The 17,764-nt window shown below is 35.2% G+C and overlaps 1 protein-coding gene across 1 annotated transcript in view; it reads right to left on the bottom strand.

Annotated features, from left to right (window-relative positions):
• The window catches only part of dock1 (dedicator of cytokinesis 1), an 870,017-nt gene that overhangs the window by 656,057 nt on the left and 196,196 nt on the right, over positions 1-17,764 (bottom strand). The window contains exons 13-16 of the mRNA XM_051924023.1: positions 16,358-16,483; positions 14,685-14,809; positions 5,912-6,010; positions 4,497-4,569 (exon numbers count right to left, since the gene is read on the bottom strand). Of these exons, the coding sequence (XP_051779983.1) occupies positions 4,497-4,569; positions 5,912-6,010; positions 14,685-14,809; positions 16,358-16,483 (423 nt within the window). The remainder of the gene's footprint in view (positions 1-4,496; positions 4,570-5,911; positions 6,011-14,684; positions 14,810-16,357; positions 16,484-17,764) is intronic.

The raw sequence follows: 17,764 nt of genomic DNA, 5'->3' as shown, positions 1-17,764 counted from the left end.
GAATAAAAGAGCACTTGTTTTGTTATACATGTACCTTTAGTGAAAGTGTTTATTTGATATTTGGACTTCAGCCTTCACACATTATACACTTCATGTCAAAATTTTGTCATTAGTACTATAGCATGAAAAAAGTTTCTGTTTTAGGTATGTGTTCAACACTTGCATTACTTGCATTTCCTGTCATCCTAAATTTACACAGAGTTGTAGACATGGAACACACATGAAATGCATATGTTCCAAATAACGATATATTATTTACCCTATACAACTCCAGGCACCTCACACGCAGAAAAAACAAGACTTGAGCTGGGAAAATTTTTCTCCCCGAAGTTGAGCTGCAGTGGCGGAAGGGGATGAGATAGCAGACTGCTTGCTGCTTGTGCTGATCGGCACATTTACAAAACAAGAGACACTAATGGAGAGGTGCGAAGGAATTTAAGGTGGACCAGCATTACAAATTTTTTCATAGGCGTTAGGGATTCTAGTGATAAAGGACGATTTACCCAAGGCTAGAAAGAACAACATCAATTCATCCAGTGGCCAAGCCATCTGATGATGCAAGATGCACAGATACATCTCTTGGTACTACTCAGCTTTCATAGACTTGTTGAAATACATTTTTTAATTTGAATAGGGTAAAGGTTTTTGACTTTTAGACCAGAGTCTATGTTTATAAATGTTTATCTGTGTGCATTAAGATCAGGGCACACAAGAGTATCCCAGCCCAAAAAGAATTAACCGAGCCTCATTCATACAATAATACATGTGTGCTATGGCACAAAACATAAGGCTGGAGTGACTCATCTACTCCAAGGGTTAATCTAGTGCCACACCTTAACATCAGAAGACAACCTGTATTGGAGTTCGGAATTGAGACATGCATTGAGTTCAGTCTCGATAAAGGATAGCAAAGGTGCACAAGCAGAAAAGACCACCAGCAAAACTAACAATATTCTTCAAAAGACAATAGTTGAATGACCACTGATTCTCAATAGGCTTATTTTATGTTGGCAGAAGAGGATACCTGTCTGAAACTTTACAGACTGTAACTGCAATACAAAGTGTTTCACTAGAATGTATGAAATAGTAAGAAAAAAGTATTTGAACAAAGAAACACCAAATGGACTTAGGACCCTTTTCTGTTAACTTACGCCAGCGAAAACTTCTCCTTTTACTGGCTGTGTTTGCACTCAGTTGTTCAGCATTACAACAATAGTGTTGATGTCAGTGTATGCTTGAAAGAATTGGCAACTACATTCATAAAAATATGAACTGCAAAATACGCCCTTGAAGTATATGGTGTGTCACACTCTATCAAAATGACTTTAATTAAGAGAACTGATAATGAAGAGACACAGGAGATGCACATTAAAATACTCAAAAACAACAAATCAATACAGCTGCCTAACAAACACCAGCAAGTAGATGCACAGATGTGGCTGCACAACATCCACCTTCTCACTTTGCGTTTGTGTCTGTCTCCACTGTTGCAGCGCTCATTATAACATGCAAACTAATTATTAGGCTTCAGTTACCTTGTGCTACTGAGGTTTTGAATGGATAACAGTGATTTTAAATTTTCACTTTCTCTCAGCGCCAAGTCTTTTGTTCAGCATCTTTTGCCTTTCTCCCTGAAATCTCACCAGAGGTTTAAAATGTATGGAACTGAGAAACTGAGGATAGGTGTTCTAGGGAGCAGAACTCTTACTCCTGTGGGAGTAGCCTTTGCAGCACAAGGATTTCCACAGACATGTATTCTCTTTTGAGAATCACATCTGGCCTGATGAGACTACCAGTTGTGTAGTTGGACATTCAAAGTGACTTTGTTATAATGTTCTGCAACTCATCCTCATAAAATAAGCACAGAGTTTTTCTTAATCATGGAGAAAGCTCATGTTTATGCAAGAGTTGATAACCAATGAGCATACCTGTTTCGGACAGCACAAACAGAAGAAAGATTTGCCTCTCTGATGTTTTGTGTTTTTCATACAAACAACAAAATTTTAAAAGTAAAATAAAATGATCTGTTCAGATTCTTTCTGGTGTGCACCTCTCTCTTCAGTTCCACATAGGCAACCTCAGTTCTTATACTATTCTTTTCTGCAGGATTGGACTGGACAGATATAAAATATGTGTGTGCGTGTGGTAGGTAAGAGACTATTTGTTGCAGTTTGTTGCTATTGTTATTAATAACTTATTTACTTACTGGGATTATTCACTTATGTCATTTGTTTTAGGATTGTCCCTTGTTATTGCTGACTAAAAGCCTGCCCACAAAAAAATAGCGAAACTAGCTACTTCGAACATCATCTGACTGATAGAAAAATTGTTGTAACTATTCTAAAATGACACAGTGCACATCCATTTTCCTAAAAATATCATTATTCCCATCATTAAATTTAACACAGGGAAGAAAAAAATGAAAACACATTAGTTAGTTATCTTTTTAATGTGTTCACTTTACTAAACACTGTATTACTGTAAAAAAAAGAGAAAAACATATGCGTTGGTGTTATTAAAACATAATACGTTGTAGGTATATTAAAAAACATACAAAATTACTTTGTTATATTTTTCACTTTACAGTAGCAATAAATGTATGGTTTCATTAATAAATTAGATGGCACATGACAATGGATCAAGTAGGCAGTTTCAGGGCCTAGCAGTACTGTTACAACATCAGTATCAAGCAAATACATGGAAAAAAAAAAAAACACTCAGCCTATGTCTGTGATTTAACGGATTTGTTTTCCTTAGGACTGCTGCTAGGTCGAGTCAGATTCCTGCAACAAAGCATTATAAACTTAAATATCTCAACCATACCTGTTCCAACAGGTAAATGTATCAATTCAATCTCTATAAGAGAGAGAGATTGAATTGATATATTATTTTAGATAAAATTCATATTTTAAGTAAATAAACGAAAAGCTTATTTTTTTATATTGTATATTTAAAGAAGAGTCAGACAGGTAGGTAGGTGCCTCTTGGACAGAAGGTTTGGTCAGCACAATGAATCATATCAATGCATCTTTCAAGGGACAAAGAATGCTGTGAGATATGCAAATACTAAAATAAGTACCATTACAATTATATGTTTAAGTGCAGACTGACCAGCATGTATATGCCTGTAAGAAGATGTGAAATAGCTGCTTGGAACTTTGCAATTACCATGTTATCATACATAACTAAAAGTAACAAAACCTTGAAAAATCATCAGTTGTCCAATTTTGCCTGATGCAGCTATTGCAAAATCTTACATAATTATCTAACAAGGCACCCCATAAAAGAAAGTGTTTGAACAGTACAGCATAGGAGAGAGAGAAAGTTTGGAAGATGCAGCAGTAAATTATGTTGTCGGGGGACGAAAGTAATAGACACCCTGTTATTTTCCTACAAAATGAAAATGCACCCCCAAAACAGCACCTTAGCTGGATTATAAAGAAAGGACTTGCAATTTACATAAATATATCTCATTTGATTATACTAATGAACATTGAGTTGAATTGTTCAAGTTGTAAGTTTTCTTCTTTGTTAATTTTGTAGGTACTTATTTTACCATTATTTGATTAACTACATTCACCGGATATTTTACTAGCTACACCTGTTCAACTGCTTGTTAACACAAATATCTAATCAGCCAATCACATGGCAGCAACTCAATGCATTTAGGCATGTAGACATTGTCAAGACAACCTGCTGAAGTTCAAACTGAGAATCAGAATGGGGAAGAAAGGTGATTTAAGTAACTCTGAATGTGGCATGGTTGTTGGTAACAGATGGGCTGGTCTGGATATTTCAGAAACTGGTGATCTACTAGGATGTTCACACACAACCATCTCTAGGATTTACAGAAAATGGTCAGAAAAACAGAATATATCTAGTGAGTGGGAGTTCTCTGGGTGAAAATGCCTTGTTCATGTAACATGAGAATGGTCAAACTGGTTGGAACTGATAGAAAGGCAACATGAACTAAAATAACCACTTGTTACAACTGAGCTATGGAGAAGATCATCTCTGAATGCACAACACATTGAACCTTGAAGGAGATGGCTACAGTAGAAGGAGACCACACCGTGTGCCACTCCTTCTAGCTAAGCACAGGCAACCGAGGGCTACAATTTCCATGGGCAAACCAAAACTAGACAGCAGAAGATTGGAAAAATGTTGCCTGGTCTGAGGAGTCTCGATTTCTGCCACAACATTCAGATGATGAATCCAACAGAGCAACCTTTGGAATGTGGTGGAACGAGTAATTAGCATCATGGATAACTAGCCAAAAAATCTGCAGCAACTGCATGATGCTATCATGTCAATAAGGACCAAAATCCCTAAGGAATGTTTCCAGCACCTTGTTGAATCTATGCCATGAAGAGGTATGGCACTACAGAAGGCAAAAGGGCCAACCTGGTACTAGCAAAGTGTACCAGTGAGTGTATATTTAAGATAAATACTGACTAGCCAAAAAAAAATTTAAAAAATAATAATTTTACACTTACAGTCTTGTGATGATCTATGTCGAAATGTAAAACGCAAGTGGCTTCGGTTCACATCCTCAATGGGAATTGCCACCTAATAAATAAGGAAATAAGTAAATAATTTTTTGTATGGGGTAAAGCCTCAGTCTAATCACTATATGTTTTAAACAGAGCTCTTCAAATTTTATTTCATAGAGAAACTTCAAACTTGCATAAAAATTGTTTTCATTTTTACTTGCAAAATGATTTATTCATGGTATAAAGTTACCTCAATCAGTCTTGATCATATGCAATTTGGGCTAATTTCTCCATCCACCCATTTTCTGAATTCAATTTCTCGAATACAAAGTCAAAAAACTGTGAACCTAATCTTGACAGCATTAAGTGTAAGGCAGCAGAAGTGTTACATGTACAGCTGCAAATGTATAACACACACACACACACACAAACATACATACTAGGCTAATCTAGAGTAACAAACTAGCATAATATAGTATACATGTTTTTTGATTGAGTACCAAGAGAAATCTTAAGCATACAGAGGAAGACTTTGAAAACTGCATATAAATTGCAGGTAATCATCCTAAATCCAATAATAAATCCTTTATTTAAGTATGAGCTAATTAATACTTAGCAAAAAATAAAATGCCAAGACTGAATCTTGGCAATTTTAAAATATGGACATTAAAAAATGCTGGAATGAAGATTAATTTTAAAATATACACTTGTGTAGCTCAGTCACAGAACAACAGTCTTAGTTGTCCTTACCATATTGAACCCAGCTTTGTAAGTCATTCTCTGCATGTTTCATGCGACATTTTGGATCAAGATAAGATACTACATAAAGTGGCTTTAAAAACAAATTTTTATAGACTCATTTATTAATTTTTTAGATTTTTTGGTAAAATTATTGCTTACAATATTTAAGGCTGCTGTTTTTTCCAACTTAATAAATTACTATGATATCCACATAAAAAGTCAAATATATTATTAACTGTAACTAAGTAAAGGCTATAGTAGCTGAAATGGATTTGTTCTATTGGGACTGACAATCAAATCCATAATGCTACTGACTACATGGAAACCATTAACAACATTCACTTTTTATACACACCGATTTTCTTACACATTTTTAGGGCCTATTCTGACAGCACTAGGATAAGAGACCAGCTCTGAAAAGAACTCCAGTCTATTGTAGTATATTAACGGTTTACTATAACTGTATTGTTTTGTATATCATAAAATGGAATCCTACATACATCTTCACCTGCTGGGTATTTTTTGAAAATGAGAACAAAGTGCTGTTAATTAAGATGCTGGTCTAAACAATGATTTACATGTTTCTAATAATTTAAGTTTTAAATATGTGAATATTTCAATATCTAGATGTGTCCTTAAAACCACCTACTAGAAAATATTCTAGAGGAAAGGCTTACCTTTACAGTTTCAAACCACCGTGGCTGTTTTACTTGGTAATAAATCACAGATTTATACTCAGATATGCCCTCATCTCCAGCTCCTGGGAAAATAACATTCTTCAGCAAAAAAAAAAAAAAAAAGTGAAAAATAGAACAATTACCACTAGCAAAAATGAAAATATCAGAACACCAGAATAACATCAACACTCCATTTAACTGATTTCATTTTCCTAGAGTGTAGCATATGTTTAAAAATGAAGACCAACACATAACTAAACAAAAGCTGTCCACGCACAAGTAGCAATTCCATTTTCATTTTCCATTTTTGTTTACAGACAAAATGTAACATTCTGATTTAACATTAACAAAAATGTTAATTATTATTAGGATACAGACTTAAACAATATCTTATAAAAAGAAACTACATTTACAAAAAAGGGAAGGAGTTAACAGAAAACCAAATTTGTACAAACTGCCTGCAAGTTTGCATCGTACATAAACTGCCTGGTCAGTAATTTTTAAAATTATTTTCTACAGCAGTTTGATTAAATCTGCCATTTTAAAAAGAGGCAAATTGAATGAACTGTGTGTGTTTACAGATTAAAGTCAGGAATTCATAATTTAGATATTCTTTATTTAATGTACATCAAATGCCTTTGAAGGGCCAACAAAATATAATTTTATTTTATTATATATATATATAAGCAAGAAGTCCACAGAGAGAGAAAATGGATCACATATCTTAAAATAGTCTTTTATTTCTGAGCTTTCAACACCTACTGAGTGTCATCCTGAAAGGAAAATGATTAGACATATAGGAATCAAAGGCAATACATAGCAAATGAGGAAGGGGAGGGGGGAAAGGTGGGGGTGGATTAGTAAGGTGGGGTTCAGAGGGTGTAGGTCTTAAAAATCTTTCTTAGCCTGCATATGCTGGGTAAATGTCAAAGTGTCTGTTAATGGCATTTTCATTTGAGATATATATTTTCCCTTCTCAGAATAACTGCCAAAAAATTTCAGCTGTTATCATCATGTAATATTGGAAAAATCAGTTCTTTTAAATAAATAAAAAATATTACAAAAATAATATAAAATGGATTATGTAAAATATACTGTGCTGAAGTTTTGATGTTTGATGTGACATCAAGGAAAATGTTTTAAAAATGCATTTTTTTGTCTTTCATAAAAGAATGAAGTATTTCAAAGACTACTGTGAGCTTTTTCATTTATTTATGTTAACTTACTATTAAACCAAAGGTATTCAGTAACATTGTGGAGTGGAGGTTTACCACTGTTTATATACATTCTAAGATCATTTCATTTTATTGTTAAAATGTTGTTATATAACTTAAATTATAGTAAGACAAATACACAACCTACAGTATATGACACAAAGCACACAATAATGACATTGATTAAACCATTCCAATAAAACAAAATAAAATGAAATATTTGTAAAATTTTCTTGATTACTTGCATTTAGTTTTGGTATATGGTTGATGTGGCTTGTAATTAAAAAAATAATAATAATGTACATTGTACTCTAAGTCGCATCAGGATCTGTTAGGCAAGTGCCAACAGATACTTTAAAAATATGACCAGGTTTCTCAAAGTATTACTGGAATATTGTAAAGGTTATTTCAATATTTTATTATTAGATGGATTACTAATTTCCTCCTGGGGACAAATTTCACTAATTTGTTCAATCTATTGCCATGTATTCCATGCTTCTACACAGCATATGCTAAGTGCTCTGAGGGCACTTCTGTAGATGCTTCAGTTCTGTAGGAGCCTCAAGCATCTGTCCTCCAGGATGTGATCTCCTTCACCGCACCACTAGTATTGGAGTACCAAGTCCAACGATGCAGGTCAGGGCACTGGAACCAGGATGCAGCGATCTGCAGCCCCTGACATTTTACAAAGTCAAGGAACATGGAGCCACTTTCACCAGACCCATGGGGACCAACACAATCCTCATAGCCAGCCCTGTCAGTGGCAATGATTGCATTGAAGTCGCCCATGACCAGAGAAGTGTCGCCTCACATGCACCCATCAACCACTGAGTGCAGTTGCGAATAAAATGTCTCCCTCACTGAGACAACAGACAAGACACCCAGAGAGTGCCTTAATCCGAGTCTCATAACCATCAGAATGAGCCGATCCACCATAGCAACAGCTACTCCCAGAGTATGACAGCCATCAGAGCGACCAAACCAATAAAAGGTGTGCCCACCTACAGAGATCTGACTAGTCCCAGTTCTGAGCACCTCAGGGAATGCCACCATCGAACTGCAGAGTTTAAGATGCTCCTCTGACAGCAGATGAAGATGATCATCATGCCAGAGAGACAAGACGTTTCACGCACCTACCCGGATTGCCTTAAATTGGGACCCAAGTGCTGCCATGTAGCGGGCAATACCATCTGGCAGTTTCAATTCTTCTAGGGATGAGTACTCCCGAGGGTTTTACTCTATCCTTCAAAATGTGAGCAGCCTTCCTTTGGGCGGCTGCAGCAAAGCTACTCCTGCGGCGAGCAAAAAAGAGTCTTGTCTGCCGTTTGTGAGCTCTAAAAAAGTTTTTACAATGGCTGGAGTACCAATCCTCCCACCAATTCCCAAGTTTTCCCTGCAAGTTGGAGGACCACTTGCAGGGCCAAATGCAGTTTATAGTCATACTCAGGACTAGTTGTCTTTAGTTGTCAGGTGTCTTCATTTTTATTTGAATTTTAACCTTTGGAGCTACCCCCATAAAACATCAGCAAGGCACAGACCAAAGAAACTTAGGTCTCAGTGTTGAAAGTCAACTTGCAATTTAAATAACAATGATCTTGTATCTTTTAATTAATATTATGAAGATCACAGTATGCAACAGGTTCCAGACTACTGCATAAATGTACTTGGGTAAAAAAATATAGTCGTCTTCTTCTTTTGGCTGATCTTTTGCCACAGCGGATCAGCTTTTCCCATATCTTCCTGTACTCTGCATCTTCTTCTGTTACACATATCACCTGCATGTCCTCTCTCACCACACCCATAAACCTCCTCTTAGGGCTTCCTCAGCATCTCTCCTCTGCACATGTCCAAACCAATATGATCTCACCTCTCTGATTTTGTCTCCCAACCGTTCAACTTGAGCTGACCCTCTAATATACTCATTTCTAATCCTGTCCACCCTCGTCACACCCAATGCAAATTTTAGCATCGTTAACTTTGCAACCTTCAGCTCTGTCTCCTGCTTTCTGGTCATTGCCACCATCTCCAACCCATATAACAAAGCTGGTCTCACTATAGTCCTGTAGACATTCCCTTTCACTCTTGCCGAGAACTGTCTGTCACAAATTATTCCTGACATTCTTCTCCACCCATTCCACCCTCTCTGTACTTTTTCACCTCTCTTCCACAATCCCAAGTATTTAAACTCATCCACCTTTGCCAACTCTACTCCCTGTATCCTCACCATTCCACTGACCTCCCTCTCATTTACACACATGTATTCTGTCTTGTTCCTACTGACCTTCACTCCTCTCCTCTCTAAAGCATATCTCCACTTCTCCAGGATCTCCTCAATCTGCTCCCTACTCTCGCTACAGATCACAATGTCATCAGCAAACATCATAGTCCAAGGGGACTCCTATCTAATCTCATCTGTCAACCTGTCCATCACCACTGCAAATAAGAAAGGGCTCAGAGCCGATCACTGATGTAATCCCACCACCTCACAACTGTCACACTTCCCTCGTACATATCCTGTACCACTATTACATACTTCTCTGCAAACTTCTCTTACATACTTCTTTTTTACTTGGATAAAAATACTGTAATAGTATCAAACTAATTCATGAATGGACCAAAAGATATTGGGTTACAATAAAATCTTTTTTAGTTAGGAACTGGTGTACAAATTCCACAGGTAGCACCTGGAAATTGAATCATGGTCTCCTTGTTGCAAGGCAGCAGTGCTACCATTGTGCCACTATGAGCACCCAGTAATTTATCATGATATCATTAAGACATGACTCAGCATTGGCATATGATGGGCATGCCATCCTATGCAAGGTTGGCAATATATCTAAAACCACATTGGAAGGGTCTGGCTTCTGGTAACTCTATAATAAATAAAGCTGTTTCTGAGGACAGATGACTAAAACCTGAAAAACGTTCCCTTGACCCATTATTTCTCATGCCTTACAGGTATGGCACCTGATAAGAAAACAACCTCTTCGGTAACAAAACATTATTTTTAGATATACAAAATAGTAAAATACATTGGTAAATGTAATATACGGATCTTTACCTGAAGCAATATCTGATCTGGCAGTGACACCGACACTGTTCATCTCTAGTGTAGTTTTCCTCCCTGTTTTTGAGTTTTTTTTCTATATCTTTTAATATATGCAACTGCATTTTGTCCTTATTTGTTAATATTTTCTTCCAAATAAATGTGAAGCCAGTTTGATTGGTTATTTTAGGAATTTAATTGCAATGAGTAAACTACATACAATACTGGGGAACACTACTTTTAGAAGTCACTTAGTTATACTGTTCATAAATTAGAAAAAAACAACTAAATATGTTGTACAGTTACTTTTGTAAAATTTACTAATTTGTACTTTTTTTAAATTTTGTGTTACAAATAGTGCTTTAATTTTGTATTGTGTGGGCAAGCCCTGGAAGATTTACGGTGTGGACACTGACCGCTGCACCACAAGATCACACTGTTTCAACACATCTACAGCAAATAACTGGAGTAAAACTAAACGGATATTTTATTTATAGGATTCTACTACTGGTTTTCACACAGCATACTCTGTAGCTGCATTTGTCTGGGTTTCAAAACTTCTGCAACTTACACTTTCTAATGGGGCTCAGGCAATGATGCGACTCATCAACACGTATGCAAACAATTCCACATTTTGTGTGCCTTCAATGTAAATGTTTTAGTAAAATTTCAAAGTAAGTTAACAGAAAAAGATGAAACTGATAATATAAAATAAAAAGTGTTTATGTTTCTGTTCAATTCTTACATATCTTGTGTCTCTGAGTTTCTCCTAAAAGTACTCTATATAAAATGATATAGGTTATATATCCATACATTAAACTTGCAGACATGATACAGAAAACTATACACCATTGTTATTCCACTGAAGACAAGGAAAATCAAACAATTATGTTTCTAGCTAACTACAGACTGACTAAAACTCTAAACCCTAAATGTAATTTGTAATGGAGCTTTCTTAGTGCTCAAGTTTATCTGAACTCCAATCGTAAACTGAATCGTCCATTATCTAAGTAGTTATGAAAAAATCACATTCTGAACAAATTAAGCAATCACTGTGTATTCTAAAATTAACATTAAACATTCTAAGACTGACACACTCTTTTCTGATTGGCTATAATGGAGCCCTGCAAACAACCAACATACCATCCACCACATTTGCTTCTTCCCTTACACCCAGGACTACTGCGATAGTTACTGGCTCCCTGAGACCCTACACTGGGACAATTAATTTTAACACACAGCACATGCAAGAATACATGTTTAGCTATAACTCCTGTTCATTTCTTGTCAACTGCATGCTATGCACATGCTTTAACCTCTCTCTCAACACCTGTCACTAGGCAACCAAAGCACAAAAGCACATGTGTGCATGATGTTACTGACTCCAGAAGGCACCATTAAAGTTGTAAATGTGCATTACATAGTTAGCTTACTTTTAAAGTAAAGGGAAACCTAACACGATATTTATTTTATTGAAGTAACAATACCTGTGTCACTTAAACAAAAAGAAAAATAAAATCACTACAGAAGCGTATTTCCACAACTCAAAAGGAAAATTACTCTTAATTTCACAAATTTCACAAATTCAAGTACTGAATTTTTTTCAGTTAAAATAAACTTGGCATATTACACAGCAAAGGAAGAACTGAATGTTACACATATGAAAACACTTGTTTCTGCTGCAAAAGGAAAATCTGAACATTTCCCCAACAAATGACAACTAATTTCAAAGTCATGATGGTGCAACAGATTCTTCAGTGGTTGAATATTGTGGTGGTCAGATATTTACATGATAGTTTGCCAGTAAACCTTCTCATCACAGATACTGAAGAAAAAAAATGTATATTACGTGTTTAATTTTGAAGTGTGTGTGTGTGTGTGTGTGTGCGTGTGTGTGTGTGTGTGTGTTTGTTCATAAGCCAAATTGTGAGTTTAGTTTATTGAAAACTATTGTTTTCAGGGGAAGTGTGTGTGTGTTCATTGTACAACAAGAGCCAGAAGTGCTAGTACGTGTTTTATTTATATTTATTTCTGTTTATTTTCAATGTATTATAAATATTATATAAAAAACAATACTTTAAAATATCTACAAGTAGTTCATAAAAAAAATATATACAAATCTGTTTCCATTTTATGAATATTTGCATTTAATTTCAAATGAAAAATGTTTTTGACAATCCAACTAATCGATTTATTGACAAAATAATTGCCAGGTTAATTGATTATCAAAAATAATCATTAGTTGCAGCCCTACAGTTCACTATGTCCTGCATTAAGTTTTGTGTTGAATGATTTGAACATTAGAACAATTATAAACAAGATCATTCTACATAACAAGCTCACTAACCCTATTCATCTAGATTTTCCAAAATAACATCAAGTCAAAATCTAAAGGTCCCTAATGTCCTAATCTGTAACAATTTAGCAGTTTATTCCACATGCCTTCAATTTTTTATGAGAAGAAAAGTATTTATTAGAAATCCCTTAACAAAATTTCAAAGCTGTTTCTGCACTCTTGTTGAAAAAAAATTATTTTAAAGTAACAGCTGGGAATTACTATACTAATTCTTTTCATACTTTTATTAATATAATCTCAGTTTTAATCTCAGATTGCTTAAACTAAAAAGATTCAAATGTACATTTTTATTATGTAATAGTAACAATAATAGCAGCTCAATACTCAAAACGGTAAATGCAGGGAGTGACCCAGGCTCAAATCCACAACCTCTTGATTATGATGTAGCAGTTCTTGCCTCTACACCAGCCAAGCTGACATGTCTCCTTTATGTCGATTGATATTTGGACTTGGATTTTTATTCACTGACAGCAACATGTAAATTGAATGATTTCTTTTTCTTCAGTTATATTCCTGAATAAAAGTGCACTTGCTTTGTTATAGCTATTCTAAAAGTGTTAATTTGATATTTGGACTTCATTGTTCACATCAGCATTTTGTCATTATTACTATATCATGAAAAAAGTCTCTGTTTTAGTAATGTGTTTAACATTTCTTGCCTCTCACTTCCTGTAACCCTATATTTACACAGATTGTTGTAGACACAGAACACACATGAAATGTATGCATTTCAAATGACAATATATTATTTACGCTATACAATTCCAGACCTAACTCCCAGATAAAGAGGCTCAATTTTGCGTCTGATTTGACTTCAGCTGCCTCGTGGTGGTTGGGATAGCAGGCTGCTTGCGCTGATTGACACACTTGTAAAACAAAGATGCTGGTAAGGAGGTGCGAGGGAATTTAAGGTGGCCCACCATTACAAATATTTTTGTAAACTTCAGGGATTCTAGTGTTAGGTTTATACCTGGTATAGATCACAAACAGCTCAATGAATATAAGAAATGTGTGGGTATTTAAGCCTGGTCAGGGAACATCTAGTCAAAAGCCAAAAGACTACCTTGTGTGTTCCACTAAAACAGACCTGCAGTCGTCATCCTCTCCCACTGAAGAAATGAACAATGATTGCTTTGTTCTAATGGCTTCTTTTTGGGCTGGATTTGTATGTATAAATGATTATATACCACAATGCATATTGGAAGCGAAAGCTGTGCTAATATAAATACATACTTTTGTACCATATTTCTCTTGTCTCTTATGGAAGGGGTAAACACACAGGTTCAAGTATGTGCTGCATTTCTAAAAAAAACACATTTTCAGGGAGCAAGCGCCCCCTTCTTGACATAGCATTATAAAAAAAATTGCATTGCATTGGCCTTGTGATTAACTTTTGTTTGGGTGACAGCAATGCAATGGGTGTCACTCTTTTAAAATTAAATAAAAATTAATTATGAGTTCCACTGCAAAATCTACTTTACTGACCTTCTCTTAGCCCCCATATTTACTATTTAGGTTGTTCTTAATATCAATACTATAATTGCTTAAATGCACTCTTTACCATTCCTCCTGATGCAAATGGATCTTCAAGTTTTGTGCAATGTATGCAAATTTACTAGTAAATGTTTACTTCCATCCTTAGAAACTCACTAACTTATTTACTACTAATAGATCTGAAGCTGGCTAATCGTTTACTTGCTGTCCTACTAGTGAGATGCACACTACATCAACTGCTTTCTGTATAAGTGGTGTTGAATGCTAAAAACCCAGTGCAAAAATGTAAAAATGCTGTTGCTGAGTTAATATGGCTAGGTATATACTAACATAACCTTACCTTTTCAGTCATTAATTAATTTTTAGTACCAAATCATTTATAATTCTTTGTTAATGAATGGTCATTAATATTTAGTTTTAGAGCCATAATCTCTTTCTGAACTCTCTCATTTCATCACAGATAATGAGTCCATTGTCTCTGGTCTATGGAATGACCCATTTAAAAACACAACTGTTCTAAAAGTTACATTTTCCAAAGTATGAAAAAATATCTTAATGATGTTGGATTAAAGTTAACAAACTTAAGTTTATTTTAGCTGTACAGTATTAACTGAATAATAGATTAAAAGACTATTCTAGTAATCAAACAACAATTCCAAATACCTCTAAACGCTTGCCATCTTCATCATACACCGACATTGTCACCTCTACATTTTTAGGCGTTGTTTTGCTCCCTTTGTCAAAATCTCCTTGCACCAGGGTGACATAAATATCATTTCGTACATCACCTAGAAATAAAAAACAAAATACTCAATGAAAAGCAAACATAAACTTAAAACATACTTTGCAGAATATTTTTCATCATAACTGCATTTTTTAGCAACAATCACGCAATGCTCCAGTCCCTTACCTGTGAGGTCAATCCCAAATGGAACATTAAAGTAATTAATCAAGAAAGCAACAATCTTCTTTTAATATTGCAGAGCAATACTTTTTAATGTTACTGCTTACATAATATACTTTTACTTTATTTTAGAATGTATCTCTGTAGAGCAGTGATTAACAACCTTTTCTACATCCTTCTGCTCTCTAGAAAATGTTTTATTTATGTTCACACATTCTACAAAAGTAATATCACATTTGAAAAGAATGAAGTCAAATTTTCCATTTTTAAACCACAAATTTAACTGTACATATACAGTACTGCGGGTGAACAAATGTAATTTAAAAAACTAAGCTTTTAACTCAATGTAAAAAATGTAAATATAAATCGAGCAATTTACCTTTATAAATTGCACTAATCTTGTAAATGTGTACCCTGTGAAGCTTAGGCACTCAAATGACAATGTGGTTGTTGGGGTATCCTGCAAAGCATCAAGTGCCACTAGGAAATGATACATGATCAACGATTGAGATTTGTGGGAACTGCAGACCCCCATGAAGCAACGGGTGCTAGCGCACCAATAAGCAAAGAAACATGGTCGACTAGTTTTGTCCCCTGATAACACCTGCACTGCAGTTCAAAAACAGATGCGCTGCACAGTTAAAATTTTTGCGCTACTTCCAGGATCACCAGCAGAAGAAATGGACTGAGTGTATGTCTCAGTATGTCTTGTTTTTTATTTTTAAAATTTTTTCTGAACTGTAGCTGTGATATCTTTCACTTGGATGTTATAGATTGCATTGAATAAGTAAAGCTGGAAAAATATTGGTTTGTGTGTTGTCATTTAAGGCTGTAAAGCAAAAAAATGGAAATATTTTGAAGGGGGTGATTCTTTTCTAATGTTATACTGCATAGTATACCTGCATACTAACACGATTACACTTACAGTAAGTAATGTGGCTAAATACTGAACCAAATTCATCCATATTAAAAGTTGAAATAATCCTTATCAATATAAGTAATTTAAAATATTAGATGTTTTACGGTTTCTTTATAATCTGAACTACACTATTGTCTCTAGTTTCAAACCATTTTCTTTGAAATACTCAGCCATAATAAGGAGATGAAAGCATCAGTGGTACTATGCATATTGATGTCAAGCCAAATTTATAATTATCATACAAGATCAAAGTAAAAATGATTCCAAAGACTTGGCTGTGCACTCTTTTTATCCAGTTCATATTTCAAATCAGGCATTCAAGTATTTAGTATGTCCACATTAAATATAAAACTCAAAAAACTGATGTTACATTAGGCTTAAATGAAAAATAACTGTCGTACAGTGGCCATAATGTGCCACTTTAAAAAAATAGGCAAATGTATAAAATGATGTATTTGCTTCTTTTATATTTAGATCACTTTTATAGAAGAATTTGAAGTAGTAAAAACTGACCAGGCATAATAATTTCTGGGAAACCCATCTTCCTTGCAACTGCTGTAGATCGATCCACAAGATGTGGAAAATCCTTTCTTATTTGATGAATATCTCCAGGAAGCAACTTCAAAGTTACCCACAGACCTGACAATATAAAATCAGGAAAATTAAAACCTAAATCTGAAATCATGTTTTCATTGTAGTATTTTTGAGAAACAGAATTCAGTCACCTTCTGAATCAAGTTCATGTGTTCATGTGCAAAATGTACAGTAATCCCTCGCTATATCGCGCTTCGCGGCTTCACTCCATCGCGGATTTTATATGTAAGCATATTTAAATATATATCGCAGATTTTTCGCTGCTTCACGGGTTTCTGCGGACAATGGGTCTTTTAATTTCTGGTACATGCTTCCTCAGTTGGTTTGCCCAGTTGATTTCATACAAGGGACGCTATTGGCAGATGGCTGAGAAGCTACCCAACTTACTTTTCTCTTTCTCTCTCTTGCGCTTTCTCTGATCCTGACGTAGGGGGATTGAGCAGGGGGGCTGTTCGCACACCTAGACGATACAGACGCTCGTCTAAAGATGCTGAAAGATTATCTTCAAGTTACTATCTTTTGTGCAGCTGCTTCCTGAAACGACATGCTGCACAGTGCTTCGCATACTTAAAAGCTCGAAGGGCACGTATTGATTTTTGCTTGCTTGTTTTTCTCTGTCTATCTCTCTCTTTCTGTGCTCTTGAAGGAGGGGGTGTGAGCTGCCGCCTTCAACAGCTTTTGTGCCGCGGTGCTTCGCATACTTAAAATCCAAACAGCCCTATTGATTTTCCTCTGCTTTTATGACAGTCTCTGCTCCTGACTCCTTTGAAGAGGAAGATATGTTTGCATTCTTTTAATTGTGAGACGGAACCCGTCATCTCTGTCTTGTCATGGAGCACAGTTTAAACTTTTGAAAAAGAGACAAATGTTTGTTTGCAGTGTTTGAATAACATTCCTGTCTCTCTACAACCTCCTGTGTTTCTGCGCAAATCTGTGACCCAAGCATGACAATATAAAAATAACCATATAAACATATGGTTTCTACTTCGCGGATTTTCTTATTTCGCGGGTGGCTCTGGAACGCAACCCCCGTGATGGAGGAGGAATTACTGTATTGTAAACATAAATACATAAATAAATGTGTTCAAAAACATACATGATTTATGATCAATATTTATTAACTATATTTTAATTATAGATTAGTGCAAAAAAATACTGAAATATAAAAAAATAACATAAGATCTCTCTCTGAACTGTACTCAAACACACATAAAAACATACCTTGATAGCATTTTAAACAAGTTGCATATACTACTATCAAGTATAGATACTGGAGCCAGTGTCTCAAACTTCGAACTCCGTATCATTAATCTTTCAAAACAAGTC

Source organism: Erpetoichthys calabaricus, chromosome 2 (assembly GCF_900747795.2).
Source record: "Erpetoichthys calabaricus chromosome 2, fErpCal1.3, whole genome shotgun sequence".
Lineage (NCBI taxonomy): Eukaryota > Metazoa > Chordata > Cladistia > Polypteriformes > Polypteridae > Erpetoichthys > Erpetoichthys calabaricus.
This window is presented reverse-complemented; position numbering and strand designations above follow the sequence as displayed.